The sequence below is a fragment of the Podarcis bocagei genome, assembly GCF_964188305.1.
Source record: "Podarcis bocagei genome assembly, chromosome: W".
Lineage (NCBI taxonomy): Eukaryota > Metazoa > Chordata > Lepidosauria > Squamata > Lacertidae > Podarcis > Podarcis bocagei.
Window position 1 is genome coordinate 22706452 of NC_138131.1, and position 17370 is coordinate 22723821.

Here is a 17370-nt window from a genome sequence, read left to right on the forward strand (position 1 = left end):
GATCTCATTGTTAAACACAGACTATAAGATTTTTGCTGGAATATTAGCAAAAAGATTAAAAAAGGTATTGAGAGAATTTATTCACGATGATCAAGCAGGGTTTCTTCCAGGCAGGCAGATGAAACATAATGTGAGAAATATAATAAATGTTTTGGAATATCTGTCTGCTAGGAATGAGAAACAAGCTATACTAATGTTTGTAGATGCGGAGAAGGCATTTGATAATACAGTGGTGCCTCGCAAGACGAAATTAATTCATTCCGCAAGTTTTTTCTTCTTGCGAGTTTTTCGTCTTGCGAAGCACCGTTTCCCATAGGAATGCATTGAAAATCAATTAATGCGTTCCTATGGAAACCGCTTTCAAGGCTGGCGGTGCGGAGAAGGGCTTTTCTCCCCACCGCAAGCCTTCAGGGCAGATACGGGAACAGAGGGGAAGGGGCGCAGCGCTTCTCCTCTGTTCCCGGGGCTTGCGGTGGGAGGAGGGTTTTTCCTCCCCACCGCCAACATTCAGAACAGCATTCTGAATGTTGGCGGTGGGAAGGAAAACCCTCCTCCCACCGCAAGTCTTCAGGACAGCCACCCGAAGGCTGGCGCGGGGAGAAGGTCTCTCCGCCCCACCGCCAGCCTTCGGAGAGCCTTCCGAAGCCTGGCGGCGGGAGGAGGTCTCTCCGCCCCACCGCCAGGCTTCGGAGCAGCCTTCCGAAGGCTGGCGGTGGGGCGGAGAGACCTCCTCCCGCCGCCAGGCTTCGGAGCAGCCTTCTGAAGGCTGGCGGTGGGGCGGAGAGACCTCCTCCCGCCGCCAGGCTTCGGAGCATCCTTCCGAAGCCTGGCGGCGGGAGGAGGTTTCTCCACCCCACCCCCAGGCTTCAGAGCAGCCTTCCGAAGGCTGGCGGCGGGAGGAGGTCTCCACACCACCACCAGCCTTCGGAGGAGGTCCGAGGACAGTGGGGAAGACGCGCTGCGCTTCCCCGCTGTCCCGGAGATTTCCCTATGGGCTTTCGTCTTGCGAAGGAAGCCCATAGGGAAATTCGTTTTGCGAAGCGCCTCCAAAACGGAAAACCCTTTCGTCTAGCGGGTTTTCCGTCTTGCGAGGCATTCGTCTTGCGAGGCACCACTGTATATCATGGGAATTTGTGTTAAAAAATTTAGAATTTATGGAGGTGGGGAACGATTTCTATAATGGAATAAGGGCGATTTATACAGAGCAAAGAGCTAAATTGATTGTGAATAATGTAATAACAGAAGAAGTGAAGATATGGAAGGGTATAAGACAGGGTTGTCCTCTCTCGCCACTGTTATTCAGAATGGTTCTGGAAGTCCTCTTGAGTGCAATTAGACGAAATGAATTAATAAAAGGGGTGACAGTAGGTCAAAACGAATATAAAGTTAAAGCCTTTGCTGATGACCTGGTAATAACGATAGAAGATCCTTTAAAGAGTTTAAATGTGGAGATGGAATTTGGCAAGGTGGCCGGGTTTATATTAAATGTGGGAACCAGTTGACGGAAACCAGCCGTCATTTTGGGGTGCAAGGCAAAGAAAAAACACACACAAAGGCAAATGTCTCCATGGACGGAGGGCAAAAAAGCTCCTTCCTCTCTCTCCTCCGATTTTATTATCCTTTGTTCTCTCCAGCCGCATGGCAGCATTCCAATGTCTCACGTTACCTCATCCGGTCAAGCTTTAACCCACCCACAAACCATATAGGGTTACAGTGCCCAGAGGGGGGAACCTAACTCCTTATAGGGTCAATACATTCTAATACATTGTAAGCTCAGAGTGCTGGTCACCGAGGTCAGCAAGGCACCAGGTGGCACTACAAGCCTTTTCCATGACTTCCTGGCTCCCACATGCCCTCTTTCTTTATTTATTTAATCAGAGTCATATATGTCAGTACCAATACGGTTATATCGAGCGCGATAGGCGACTCTTGTGAGACCGGAAGCGGGCCGCGGACTGGAGAACCATGCAGTACATACAGAAATTAAAGAAGGAATACATTGTATACAGCAACACAAAATAATGCAAATAACTACTATAATGATCACTAAAATCAATAAATGTCGAAGCCAACTTCCATCCGGAAGCCAAGAATATAACCATGCCCATGGATCAACGGAAGGAGGGGGGGCAAACGGATTGTGGGCTACCATGGTTTCCATATGGTCGATTGTCGCAGATATGCTGACATTATTATCAGGAATAAACATGCAACAGTGAGAATGAACAAGCGCACAAACTCCTCCTTTTGAAGCTAAAATCACATCCAAAGTATAACGATTCTGTAAAACCACTTCTCTCATTGCAGACACCTCCTGGTTGAGTTCCTTCAAAGCTTTTATGGTATCATTGAATAATCCTTCAGTCCAATTTGCTAGACGATGGAGGTCCCTATAGTTCATTGCTGCACCCACCGAGGGCAGCAAGGCCCGAGAGACCTGGGTACCGATATATTGATTTATGGGTGAATTTACCTCCCGACGATTTCGTAGTCTAAGAGAAGATGGTAACTTATCAACCTTATACAACAACGGAACCACGAGACCCAATGTACATGTGCCTGTGAGGTTTCGAGGAATGGCTTTGTATGCTTTTTCGCCACAAAGCAGCCATAACTCTCTTTGGAGTAAATAGCTGATATTACTACTCTGTTGGGACCAATTAAAGGCTTCAGTAAATAAGGAACTGTGATGGGATGATTAGCTGCTTGTGCGTAAAATCGTGGTCCCTCAGAGTTTGTGCAACTCCACAAACCTCTGTGTGTGACAGAGCTCCTCAGACATGTCTGCCCTAGTCACTTGCAGATTCCGACAGTGGTTGTTTTCGGAAGCGCTTCCAGCATAGAAGCTCCTTAACGGAAACACGTCTTCTGGACTCACGACGTGACAGCTTCCGGCGAGGAATGGGTCTCCCTATGGGAGCTTCTGACACCTCCCCACTGTTCTCGCTGGACGTGTCCCTGAGCCCTCCCTCTTGCTCGCTTTCCCTCAGAGATCCTCCCCTTTCCCTGCTAGTTCCTGCTTTAGCTGCTGCGTCTCTCTCAGCATTCGTGAGACCTTCCTCCAGAGACCCATCTCTCCCCCTGCTGGTCCCTGCTTCCGCTGCTGAGTCCCTCCCAGCCTCCGTGAGCCCTCTCCCCACCTGTTCCTCCGATGGCAGTTCCCTGACATCCACCTCCCCTCCAGGACCCCCTTCACCCCCGCCCATTCCCTCTCCTCTGGGCGGTGAGGAGGTAAAACCCCGAAAAGAATCCTCTTCATCTTCAGACGTCTCGAACATTTCCCTCCATCGGTCGCCGTTCCGGCTCGCTGAATCCTCCTCCTCCTCGGAATCTGTGAACCCCTCCAACTCTTCTTCTTCGTCGGTGGTGGCAAAGTATTCCCTCCGGAACCTCGCCACTGGCTGAGGTTTACGTGGGAACCTCTGATGAAAAGTTTCTATTAAAACCTCGTCATTGACATCCTCTGCCATGACCCAGGTGTTTTCCGACTCCGGTTCCCCTTCCCACGTTACCAAATACTCTACTTGATTTCCCTTCCACCTGGAATCGAGAATCTCCGCTACATGGTAGCTGTGTTCCCTTTCCTCCATTGCTGGTCCCCGAGTGACCCTCCCTTCTCTGTCCCCTTTATACGGTGACAGCAACGACCTGTGGAAAACTGGGTGCAGCTTCATGTGGTTCGGTAACCGGAGTCTGAAAGCCACTGGGTTGACCTGTTGCGTGACTTCAAATGGGCCCAGTCTTTTGGGTCTTAACTTCTTACAACCCCCTTTGAATGGTAACCCTTGGGTTGACAGCCACACCTGGTCCCCCACCCTAAAGGTTTCACCTTCTCTTCTGTTTTTGTCTGCCTGCCTCTTATATTTCTCCTTGGCCCTGTCTAAGTTAAGTTGGAGCTGGCGATGGATCGCTTCCATTTCTTCTACGAACTGTTCGGCAGCTGGAACGCTCCAGTTCTCCCCTTCCCCCCCTGGGAAAGCCCGGGGATGGCACCCGTAATTAGCCAAAAAGGGGCTCATCCCCGTGGACACGTTCTCCGCATTGTTGTAGGCAAATTCTGCCAACGCCAGCTTCTCCACCCAATCATTCTCTCTGTCATTCACATAACACCTCAAATATTGCTGGAGGATGCCATTGGCTCTTTCCGCCTGCCCGTTGGTTTCAGGATGCCGGGCAGTCGAAAAATTGACCTCTACATGCAGTAAGCTCATGAGCTTCCTCCAGAACCTGGAAGTAAATTGTTTCCCTCGGTCTGAAACCACCCTCAAGGGGGCGCCATGCAACCTAAACACATTTTCTACAAACAATTTAGCGGTTTCTTCTGCCGTGACAGCATGTGAGCAGGCTATAAAGTGGGCCATTTTGGTTAACAGGTCTACCACAACCATGATGGCTGTTTTCCCTCTGGACTTTGGCAGATCAGTCATGAAATCTATTGCCACTGCTTCCCATGGTCTTTCAGGTGTGGGTAGTGGTTCTAATAACCCTGCCGGTGCCCGCCTCTCCCCCTTGGCTCGCTGGCATTGGTCACACCCTCTCACATACTCCCGCACATCTTCCCTGACCTTGGGCCACCAAAATTCCCTGGTAACCAGCCACATGGTTTTGTGTTGCCCAAAATGCCCTGCTGTGGGGCTATCGTGCAGTTGCTTGAGTACCTTCTCCCTCAACTCTCCTTCAGGTATATATAACGCTCCCTTGTAATACAACGCCCCGTTTCTCTCCTCAAAACCCCCGGGTTTGTCTCCCTCCCTCCTGAGACCCCTGAGTTTCTCCTGGGCGTATTCATCATGCACCGTTCCCTCTACCAGTTCCCTTTGCCCCACCAATGCCGCCCCACACACCCAGCGGTCCTCTGGAATGACATGTCTTTCTTCGGGTGCTCCCTCCCCCTCCAAATATTCAGGTTTGCGTGAGAGAGCGTCCGCCCTAACGTTCTCTGGGCCTGGCACGTAACAAATCTCAAAGTTAAATTTGGAGAACTCCTGGGCCCATCTCAACTGCCGTTGGTTGAGCACTCGCGCCGTTCTCCAATACTCTAGGTTCTTATGGTCAGTGCACACTTGCACCTTATGTTGTGCACCAATTAGCAGGTGCCTCCATCTCCGGAAAGCCTCATGAATAGCAAGAAGTTCTCGGTCGTACACCGTGTAGTTCCTCTCGGATTTGTTCAGCTTTCGCGAAAAAAAGGCACACGGTCTCCACTCTGACTCCTCCTTCCCTGGCTGCAGAAGAAGCACCGCCCCTATGGCTCTGTCTGATGCGTCTGTTTCGACTCTCAGCTTTTTTTGTAAATCCACATGCAGAAGTTGTCCTTCAGAGGCGAAGGCCCTTTTCAGTTCCTCAAACGCTCGCTCCGCCTCCTCAGTCCAAACAAATTTCTTCTTACTGCTGAGACAGTCTGTAATGGGCGCCGTCAGGTGTGCAAAGTTTCGGATGAACTTACGATAAAAGTTCCCAAACCCTAGGAACCTCTGCACATCCTTCTTGGTTTTGGGTGTTTTCCATTCCAGCACTGCCTGGACCTTGCCGGGATCCATGGCCAATCCCTTGTCTGACAGGCGGTACCCCAGGAATTCCACCTCCTTGGTATGAAACTGACACTTCTCCAGTTTCACCCACAGCCGGTTGGCTTGCAGCCTGCTCAACACTTCTCTGACGTCTCTCACATGCTGCTCCTCATTCTCAGAATACACCAACACGTCATCTAGGAAGGCCACACAATTCTTGTAAAGCAAAGGCCCCAGTACGTGGTTCATAAACGATTGGAAGCACGCCGAGCCTGCTTGTAAGCCAAATGGCATCACGAGATATTCAAATGCCCCCAAAGGGGTGAACATGGTGGTTTTCCATTCATTCCCTTTCCTTATACGTATCAGGTTGTACGCCCCCCTTAGGTCCAGCTTTGTAAAAATCTTTCCCTTCCGCACCCTGGTCAAAATGTCGTCAATCCTGGGCATAGGGAAAGCCAAGGGTTCTGACACTGCGTTTAATGCCCTGAAGTCACATACAAGTCTCGGCTTGTCCGTGGTTTTTTTATCCACAAAAAACACTGGGCTACCCCCCACTGCTTTGGACTCTCTGATGAAGCCTCTCTTCAGGTTCTTGTCAATGAACTCTCTTAGCTCCTGCATTTCTCTGTCTGACATGGCATACAACTTGCCTACAGGAAGCTGTGCCCCAGGGAGTAAATTGATTTGACAGTCAAAGGGCCTATGCGGGGGTAGTTGGTCAGCTTCCTTCTCGCTGAACACGTCGCTGAGATCTGCGTATTGTCGTGGTACCTTCACTTTCTCCGTTACTTCCGTCCCTGCTAGGGTGGCTTGGGCCCCTGCTGAACCCTTTCCCCCTTTGCAGTGTTCTAAGCAATGTGCTGAACCAAAGGAAACCACTCTCTGATGCCAGCCCACCAGCGGATCATGTAACGCTAGCCAGCTCATCCCCAAAATAATAGGAGCTCCTCCCAAGGTGGCCACATTAAACGCTATCAGTTCTGTGTGCCTTGCCACCTTCATTATCATTGGGACGGTCTGCAAGCTGACTTCTCCTCCCAACAACTCCCTGCCATCGATCGTGGTCACCTGCAGGGGGTTGCTTAAAGGGATAGTCTGTATCTGGTGTTCAGCTGCAAACTCTTTGCTCATAAAATTGCAGGAGCTGCCTGAGTCCAACAGTGCCTTTATCTTTAGGGGGTGTCCATTTTGCAGCTCTAGCGACACTTCAATCACTAGGGCAGGTTGAGGAGCTTCTGGCATGGGCACTTTCACTGCTCTTTGGCCTGGCTGCTGTGCCCCGACTGTGGCAACCAGGCGTTGGCTTTTACCTGCTCCGGTTTTCCCTCCTCTCTTCCCTCAACAGCTCCCACCATCCCTTGCCATTCCTTCCTCTGGGGGCAGACTCTGGCAAAGTGACCTGGCTGTTGGCAGAGATAGCATTTCCGGGCGCCTTTTCCCTCCTTCTTTCCCCCCTCACTGGGCTTTGAAACTGCGCGCGCGCGCGCTGTTCCGATTTCCATCGGCTCTGCCGGCGGGAAAGTTGTCTCTGGAATGTCAGGAATGCGGAACTCCTTCCAGCGTTCCCCCTTCCCTTCCCGCCTCTCCAAAGCTCTCGCCTCCTGGCGCGCTCCTATGGTCAGCGCAGATTTAGTCAGCTGATCCATAGAATCCGCCCTAGGACCCCGGGAAAGTTCGTCTTTCACAGCCGAAGCAAGGCCTTCTTCAAATAGCATTTGAATGGGTGCCGCCGATAAGTCCCACCCCAATCTGTGAACCAGCATGGTGAACTCAGTCCAGTACTCACGGACAGATCGGCTTCCGTGCTTGCAAGCCATTAGCTGTCTGCGCACCACTCCCTCCTCAATATCGCTGGAAAACATGAGATCCATTGCATGAAAGAACTTCTTGGTGTCCTTTAGGACGTCATTGTGCGTTGCCATCAGGGGTCTAACCCAGTCCCTCGCCCCTTTTTCAAGATGCCCAATCACAAAAGCCACTCGCGATTCCTCGTCAGGGAATTCATCAAACTGCACATTGAGGGCATATTGCATCTCTGTTCTAAAGGCATGGTAGTCCTTGGGGTCCCCCCCAAACTTCTGCCCCAATCCTGGTACCTTTCTGGTGAACTGGGTGGCTCTCCCCTTCTTGTCTGCATCCTGAGCCCTTCTCTCCTCAAGCCTCGCCGTCTGCAGCGCCAGTTGGATTTCCAACGCTCGGTACCTTTCTTCCAAGCTTGGACCCGCTCCAACTCCTGCCTCTCCGGTTCCGGCTGGGTCGCTCATGATGCCTTCTCCTGCACAGGCAGCTTACAAAGACTGTCGGAATGCTGTGATGGGATGATTAGCTGCTTGTGCGTAAAATCGTGGTCCCTCAGAGTTTGTGCAACTCCACAAACCTCTGTGTGTGACAGAGCTCCTCAGACATGTCTGCCCTAGTCACTTGCAGATTCCGACAGTGGTTGTTTTCGGAAGCGCTTCCAGCATAGAAGCTCCTTAACGGAAACACGTCTTCTGGACTCACGACGTGACAGCTTCCGGCGAGGAATGGGTCTCCCTATGGGAGCTTCTGACACCTCCCCACTGTTCTCGCTGGACGTGTCCCTGAGCCCTCTCTCTTGCTCGCTTTCCCTCAGAGATCCTCCCCTTTCCCTGCTAGTTCCTGCTTTAGCTGCTGCGTCTCTCTCAGCATTCGTGAGACCTTCCTCCAGAGACCCATCTCTCCCCCTGCTGGTCCCTGCTTCCGCTGCTGAGTCCCTCCCAGCCTCCGTGAGCCCTCTCCCCACCTGTTCCTCCGATGGCAGTTCCCTGACAGGAACTGATATGAAATTGCTCATCTGTGGCATTTGCTAAGCCAGGGATAGAAGAATTCAGACTCCAATTTGCATGGTAGGTTTCTTTCCTAGTTTTTAGCCATGCACTGGTATCGCTTCTAAAGCACTGAGATTGGTCACTGTATGTTCCTGTAAGAGAACAAGAGCTATTAAACATGAATTTCAATGTATATTGACAGTTTGGATATATGCCCCATGATTCTTTCCCCTCTTTAATTTGAAAACAAATGGGGGCAGGCTCATGGAGGGTCAATTGTACTGGAGGCCAAAAAGTTTGCTTAGGGGATATAATATTAGTAAATTGAAAAGATCCATTGACAGGCACGCCATGAAGCATTATGCCTGAAGGACTGGCAAAGGGCGGCATGTGCATACATAACCAACATTTAGAAGCATGCAATAAACTGGTAAACTTAATCATATCTTGTACAAAAATATTATTCCTCCATATCTTATGATAATTTTCTCCCCTAAAAGTCTTATTCAACAATGCTGTTCTTATAGTTCGAGAGTGGCTGAGCCGTGGATACTGCCAGCCAGAGTAGGATTCAGGCGACAGCTGCTTGCCAGCCGATAAGGTGAAATATGGTGGCTGCAACTGGATTGTGTCGTCTGCTTCTCTTCCTTGTATAATGATGCAGCAAAAGATGGCAAGGCAAATGGTTAGGAAGGCACTTCTGTAGTTGAAGGGACTCGCCATGGCCGCACGCATCGAGCTGGAACCCACAAAGGCTTGTCCTCGACGTCCACTGCCACGTACCCTCGTCCCCACGTGATCAGCGGAACAGGTCCATGCCACGTGGGATCAGGCAAGCGTCGGTACACCACCAAGGGGCGGGGGAGTGCCTCCTCCTTCCTAAAATGCAATTCCGCGGGAGTATGGGTCCTATTATGTGGATATAAAAGATGGTTAAGTACAAAAAGAACTTGGTGAACAGCCGAAGGGATATCTGCCGTTGGTATGCTTTGGCCACCAAGCTGTTTAAGCAATAGTGTTTTGAACGTCAGGTGTGCTCTTTCCACTATAGCTTGACCTGTGGAGTTAAAGGGTATGCCATGAGTTAATTTCACATTCCACAACATACAAAATTCCGAAAATGTTTTAGAAATATATGCTGGACCATTATCAGTTTTGATACGCGCAGGTTTACCCATGACTGAGAAACAGTGGATAGTGTGCTGAATGACATGCCGAGCTATTTCCCCCCTCATGGGCGTAGCCCATATGAATCCAGAGTGGGTGTCCACCGTGAGGTGAACCTTGGAGAGTGGAGCCAACACAGGTGTGTGTGTGACATCCATCTGCCAACACGCCAATGCAGACGTGCCCCTAGGATTGACAGCATCAAAAGGAATGGCCAGCTGAGATTTAGAACAAGAAGCACATTGGGAAACTATATCCCTTGCTTGGGCCAAAGGAATAGAAAAATGCTTTGCCAATGCTTTCGCAGGAAGGTGAAAGGTGTTATGACCTAGTATAGGGTCAGAAAAGAGAGAAAAGGTAGAAATGTCCCTCAGAGCCACATCTGCTCTTGCATTGCCCTCTGCTAAATACCCTGGGTGTGATGTGTGGGAGCGAAGATGTGCAACATAATAAGATAACTCTCTGTGCTGAAGTAAGGCCTGCAGGCCAAGAAACAAGGAAAACAAGTCAGAATCCAAGGAAGGAGTTATATAAGATATTGGTAAACTAGCAAAAAGGCGATATACATACTGAGTATCCACAATAAGATTGAAAGGTTGAGTAGGAAAGGATTGAAAGGCAAGAATCACAGCTGCTAGCTCAGCTCACTGGGCAGAAGACTGTGGAGGGGTATATAAACATTTCCATTTTCCTCCCTCCTCCCATGTCACCACCCCCCTACTTCTTGTTCTATCCGTGAAGAGGGTTAGTGCAGAGGGGAGAGGTGTGAGAGACAAGGGGGTAGCCAAACATAGGTGACCTGTGTCAGAAATGTCAAACGGTCATCCTTTGGAGGGTTAAAAATGATGACACCTATAAAATCAGCTAAAGCAATTTGCACGTGAACGTCCTTTGATAACAATGTCTGATGTGGATTCAATTACTGAATAAATGTTCTTCGGTGGGGTATGTGGTAGATGTAACCATTCTATAATGCAGATAGTCTTCTTCTTGTTCCGCCTGAGCATATAAAATTCCTGTTGGCAACGATGTAGCAAATACGGCCAGGTGCAGCTCGTGTGCAGCACCTCTAGGTGGCGCATGTGGAAAGGTTTCAATGCTTCACCCACAAAATGTTGACAAAGTGTAGGGGAATTCCACATGCCTTGAGGACAATCCACTGATAACGTTGCGAATCGTGATATACTGGCAATGTAAAAGCAAACTGTTCCTTGTCTGCTGGAGCCAGTGGGATGAAGATGGTTCAATGTGGCCGAAAGTCAATTGTTCAGAGATAAGCTGTTCAGAAACAGGATGGTGCCATTGCTGCGGATTTTTCTTTTGGTGGAGGCCACCGTTCTACCCACACTGAGGTATCGGTGATCCTGGTTTGCCATGCTGGAAACGTTGTATCGGTGGCTACAGGCTGGTTTTCATTGAGCGCTGCTGCTAGCAGATGAATCTTGTGGGTGGCTGTATCACCAGACTGACAAATGCGAAGCATGGCTGCTGTGTCTGTGGCAGGATTGTGTATTATCGGTCTTAACGCAACCTTACAATCCTCTTTGGCATATTCAAAGGCCAATTGTTTGATAATTATTTGTTTGGCTTCAGGATTTTCAATTTGTCTACTCACTGCTGTAATCAGCCTGTCCATAAAGGAAGAATATGATTCTCTTGCCTCTTGCCTGATTGAACCCCACCTTGATTGAATACTGGTGGGTTCTGGGATTTTTCTCATTGCTTGTTGAGCAGCAAGAGCAGTATCCCTCAATAAAATCTGCAGCAGTGTGGCTTGTACTGAAGCCTGAGCAAAAGGCCCACGCCCCATCATAGCATCCATCACATCTGCGAGGGTAATATTAGGATTATTCCCTCTTGCTTGTTGCAGTAAGGCAGGAGCATAACCACGACAGGCGATTTCCCATTCATGAGCAAATAATACACCAGCTGATGGAGGTAAAACTGTACGTGCCAAAAGCTTGATGTCATCTGGAACCAACAGCTGGGCTAATGTGGCTTCCAAAAGAGCCTGTGTGAATGGTGCTTGCAGTCCATTTGTCCTGACTGACAATTGGAGCTCTTTCAAGATTTTAAAGTCAAAAGGTTGGTGCTGGGCTTGAGTTCCTGCTGGAGCACCAGCAGGGGGCACAATAACAGGGAATGCCATGGTATCCTGAGATAAGGAACAGGCAAGGGCTGCACGTTGAAATGGGGTAGCTGGTTCTGCTGCTGAAAGAGCAGGGTAATTTCCAGCCAGACCACGATATTTTTGCAGGATTGGGTCCTCTAGTGAGGAACTATAATCTGGAGGCTTGGGTTCTGGAGCTGCTGGCAGGGCAAGGATTGGAACAAACTCTAACACAGCAGACTGGATTAAAGAAGCTGGAGGTTGTGATGGCAATGCAGCCAGGGAGATATTTTTTGGTGATAAAGAGCCCATAGCGTAATGAACCTTGCACCATGCATTTAAAATCCGAGTACTGATGCTGGGGAGCTCATGAAAATGTTCACCAATCTTGTCCCAAAGTTTCAGTTCCCAAGTCCCATTTGCAATTACACCCAAGTCCCAGGGAGAATGTTCATCAATGGCCAGAATGAGCTGTATCAAATCACCCTCGGGAACTTCCAGTTTGTTGGAGGAGAGGAGAAATTTTAAGTCTTTTAAAAATTTCTGTTGGGGAGTAGTCAAAGAGCTGCCCATTTTTCAAAAATCAATATAATAGAAGGGATCGAACTCACCGGGATCTTTTTTAAAGATGTAGAGCGCTTTGCAATCCTTGCCGGACGTAGTGAGTCGATGATAACCACTGCTTGGATCAAAAATCCTCTCACAGTTTCTTTTAAAATCCTCTTAGTCTGCCTCAGACTGTTTGCTTCCAGTTGCTTCTTTTTTCCCTTTTAAAAACCTCAGCCGTATCCTTTTATTCTGCCTCAGAGAGGGCACCACTTGTGGGAACCAGTTGACGGAAACCAGCCGTCATTTTGGGGTGCAAGGCAAAGAAAAAACACACACAAAGGCAAATGTCTCCATGGACGGAGGGCAAAAAAGCTCCTTCCTCTCTCTCCTCCGATTTTATTATCCTTTGTTCTCTCCAGCCGCATGGCTGCATTCCAATGTCTCACGTTACCTCATCCGGTCAAGCTTTAACCCACCCACAAACCATATAGGGTTACAGTGCCCAGAGGGGGGAACCTAACTCCTTATAGGGTCAATACATTCTAATACATTGTAAGCTCAGAGTGCTGGTCACCGAGGTCAGCAAGGCACCAGGTGGCACTACAAGCCTTTTCCATGACTTCCTGGCTCCCACAATTAAATAAGAAAAAAACCAAAGTAATGATTAAGAATATGGACCAAAGTGCAATAGAAGTAATGCAACGAGAATCAGGGATTGAAGTGGCGAAGAAGGTAAAATATCTGGGAATATGGTTAACTCCAAGAAATATTGATTTATTTCAAAACAACTATATACCGGTGTGGAACAGAATCAAAAAAGTTTTGTAAGTTTGGGGAAGGATGAAACTTTCTTTTTGGGGTAGAATCTCAACGATCAAAATGAGTGTGCTTCCAAAGATGTTATTTTTGTTCCAAATGATTCCTATAATTAGGGGGACAACGACTTTCAAAGAGTGGCAAATTCAAGATATATCTGGCAGGGCAAAAAGCCAAGAATACAATTTAAGTTATTGACAGATGCAAAGGAAAGAGGAGGCTTTGCGCTGCCAGATTTGAAATTATATTATGAAGCGTCTTGTCTCTGCTGGTTAAGGGAATGGATAAAATTAAAAAACAATAAACTGTTAGAGTTAGAAGGATTTGATAATAGATTTGGGTGGCACGTGTATTTGTGGTTGGAGAAGAAGAAAAGTCACAAGGGTTTTGAGAATCACATTTTCAGGAGCTCCATAATAGAAATATGGGATAGGTATAAAAATATATTAGAACCCAAAGTTCCACACTGGTTGTCTCCATTAGAGGTTATGAGTGTAAAGAAAATCAATATGAGAGGGAATTGGATCACTTACGGAGAGCTAATAATTAAAGAAGGGGGGAAATGGAAAATGAAGCCATATGAACAAGTAAAAGAACATGTGTTTGATTGGTTGCATTATTTTCAGGTAAATGAAATGTTTAAAAAGGATTTAAAAGAGTGGATATACGGAAAAAGAATCGAAATTTCAAATAGAGATGATAAACAATGATTATAAGATATTGTCAAAAATGTATAAAATGTTGTTGGATTGGCAAACGATGGACGAGGAGGTAAAGTCGGTTATGATACATTGGGACAGAGACTTTGGTTATAATATACAATTGGCTGACTGGGAAAAATATTATGAAAATGGAAAAAGGAAAATATTATGAAAATGGTATATAGATGGTACATAACACCGGTTAAGTTAGCAAAAATGTTCAAAACATGTAATAAGTGTTGGAAATGTAAAGAAAAAGAAGGATCTTTTTTCCATATGTGGTGGGAATGTAAGAAGGTAAAGGGTTTCTGGGAAATGATATATAATGAGTTGAAGAAGATGCTTAAATACACATTTGTAAGGAAACCAGAAGCCTTTTTGTTAGGAATAACTGGAAGAGAGATAAATAGAAAGGATTGCAAACTTTTCCAATACGCAGTAACAGCGGCAAGAATATTAATGGCCCAAAAATGGAAACAAGAGGAGCTACCGACCCTTGAAGAGTGGAGAATGAAACTTATGGACTATGCAGAACTGGATAAACTGACTGGGAAGATTAGATATCAATGGGATCACAAGTTCATCGAGGACTCGGGAAAGTTTACAGATTATCGGAAAAGCATATGTGACGAACAGACAACGCTAGTGGGATTTAAAGAGGCTTTGTGAAAGTTAAAGATGTATTGTAAAAAAGAAATAGAACTGAAAGGATAATATTAAATGGCAATATAAATTTAGAGAATGCATAAAAATAGAAAATATGGATTGGTGGAAAAGCTCGTGGAAGTCCAAAAAGTTGAAATTTGTGAATACTGTTTGGGATGGCGAATTTGTAAATAGGAAAATTTAATAAAAATTATTATTATTATTTTAAAAAAGAACAATTTCAGGTTAAGAACAGACCTCCGGAACGAATTAAGTACTTAACCCAAGCTACCACTGTATAATATTTTTTTAGTTTTCACAAAAAACCAAATCATTAAATTAAATAATATTTTTTAAAAAAACAACTGTATACACAATCAATGTTAATCCCACATTATGGGATTATTTGACTTGCCTCCCCTGGTTCCTTTGTATTATCATCATTCATTATCATCACTGGAGAGCCAGTGTGGTGTAGTGGTTAAGAGCGGTAGACTCATAATCTGGGGAACCGGGTTCGCGTCTCCACTCCTCCACATGCAGCTGCTGGGTGACCTTGGGCCAGTCACACTTCTCTGACGTCTCTCAGCCCCACTCACCTCACAGAGTGTTTGTTGTGGGGAAGGAAGGGAAAGGAGAATGTTAGCCGCTTTGAGATTCCTTAAAGGGAGTGAAAGGCGGGATATCAAATCCAAACTCTTCTTCTTCTTCAATAAAATCTTCATCACTAATTTAAGGTTATCAGATTTTTTTTCAATGAGTCCGGGGATACTTTTCAACTTAAATGGATTTTGTATGGGGACTGATTTGTAAATCCGGGGACTGTCCTTACTCCAGAGGAGGGCAACCAAAATGGTCAAAGGCCTGGAAACGATGCCTTATGAGGAACGGCTAAGGGAGCTGGGCATGTTTAGCCTGGAGAAGAGGAGGTTAAGGGGTGATATGATAGCCATGTTCAAATATAGAAAAGTATGTCACATAGAGGAGGGAGAAAGGTTGTTTTCTGCTGCTCCAGAGAAGCGGACACGGAGCAATGGATCCAAACTACAAGAAAGAAGATGCCACCTAAACATTAGGAAGAACTTCCTGACAGTAAGAGCTGTTTGACAGTGGAATTTGCTGCCAAGGAGTGTGGTGGAGTCTCCTACTTTGGAGGTCTTTAAGCAGAGGCTTGACAACCATATGTCAGGAGTGCTCTGATGGTGTTTCCTGCTTGGCAGGGGGTTGGACTCGATGGCCCTTGTGGTCTATTCCAGCTGTATGATTCTATGATTCTACTTTAAATTTAACCATTACAGGTGGGTTTTTTAAAAAAAATTAATCCTGCTAATGTATTAACCTGTGTGCACTGCTTTTGTCAATATGCAATAAACGTTTCCCATTCTTTTTTATATTAAAACTGGAGGCATTTTTTCAGCTGCAATGGGCCTCCGGTGTCCTGTTAGTACCATTAGTTGGTACCATTTCTCGTACAGTTGATATTCCTTGCATAGATAGATTAGATAGATGATAGATAGTTAGATTAGATTAGATTAGATTAGATAGATAGATTAGGTAGGTAGATTAGATAGATACATATATAAGAAAGGTTGGTAGATGGATAGATAGATTAGTTAGATTGATTGATTGAGTAGGTAGATAGATTCAGGCATGGCCAAACCTGGCCCTCCAGCTGTTTTGGGACTACAACTCACATTGTCCCTGACCACTGGTCCTGTTAGGTAGGGATGATGGGGGTTGGAGGGCCAAGTTGGGCCACACCTGGATTAGATGGTAGGTAGGTAGATAGATTTGATAGATAGGGTAGGTAGATAGATAGATAGATAGATAGATAGATAGATAGATAGGCAAGTAGATAGATAATAAGATAAAGTCGGTAGATCGATAAGGTAGGAAGGTAGGTAGGAGGCAGCCTAGGTCAAAGTTGACCCACTTATTTAAAAGTAACCATGCTGTTATACAGTGGTACCTCTGGATGCGAACGGGATCCGTTCCGGGGCCCCGTTCGCATCCTGAAGCGAACATGCTCGGGTCACAATTTGCTGCTTCCGTAGATGCGTGTGGCATCATTTTGAGTGTCTGCACGTGCGCAAGCTGCAGAACCCGGAAGTAACGCGCTCTGTTACTTCTAGGTCGCCACGGAGCACAACCCGAAAATGCTTAACCCGCAGCTACTTCAACCTGAGGTATGACTGTATTAGTAACAAAAATCTATTATCTTAAATATTTTCAGGCGGTGACCCTGGACCCCAACTTCCTGGATGCTTACATTAATCTGGGGAACGTCTTGAAGGAGGCGCGTATATTTGACAGGTAAGCAAATAGGCATAGAGCTTATATTCTCTTTTTTATATAAATGTTTTTTATTGGTTTTGCGTATAATCACATTACGTCTTATATTCTCAGTTTAGTGGTTGCACCTGTCAGGGGTTCAGGAGCAGAGGCGAGGGCAAGGGAGGAAACAGAGAGCGAGGGGGAGGAGGCCGAAGAAAAGATGAGTGATGACGACGACCCGAGATCTCCGAGTCTTTCCAGTGAATCAGAAGATTCACAGAAAGGAGCGCCAGTGGCCAGAGCAAGGGGGGAGCCTAGGGGGACACCCCAGGAAGAAAGTTCCAGAGGGGGCTCAGAGGGCAGCAGTTGGAAATCGGGGCCAGCGTCACCAACAGGGCGCCAGGTATCGAGCTCTGGCAGCTCGCAGCAGGGGGGAGGGCATGAGTCAGGAGTGGCCACACCTCCATCGGGGAGCGAAGAAACAGTCAAGCGGAAAGTGGAAGGTTGGGCGCGCGCGCCAAGTTCAAATGCACAGGAAGGTGGCGCAGTAAGCAGCCCGGAAAGGGAGCCAGGTCCTAAAGCCCGACGCAAAGAGACAGAAGGGTCCGGGAGGTCAGCGTCAGAAGAGTCCAGGAAGGAAGAGACCACGGGGGGCAGAGGGACCCAGAGAAGAACGGTCAGGCGGAAGAGGTGGAGTAAGGCTAGGGTACTAAGCTGGTGTACAGGGGGCGGAGACTCAGACGGAGCTTCGCCGGTCTAACTCATAAGACGTAGAGCTGCACGCAGCAGCTTGAGAATGGAAACTG

General features: G+C 47.2%; 1 protein-coding gene across 1 annotated transcript in view; it reads left to right on the top strand.

Annotated features, from left to right (window-relative positions):
• Positions 1-17370, top strand: part of LOC308578182 (uncharacterized protein) — a gene marked incomplete at its 5' end in the record, with an annotated part of 42406 nt that overhangs the window by 2006 nt on the left and 23030 nt on the right. The window contains one exon of the mRNA XM_081178437.1: positions 16524-16603. Within this exon, the coding sequence (XP_081034563.1) occupies positions 16524-16603 (80 nt within the window). The remainder of the gene's footprint in view (positions 1-16523; positions 16604-17370) is intronic.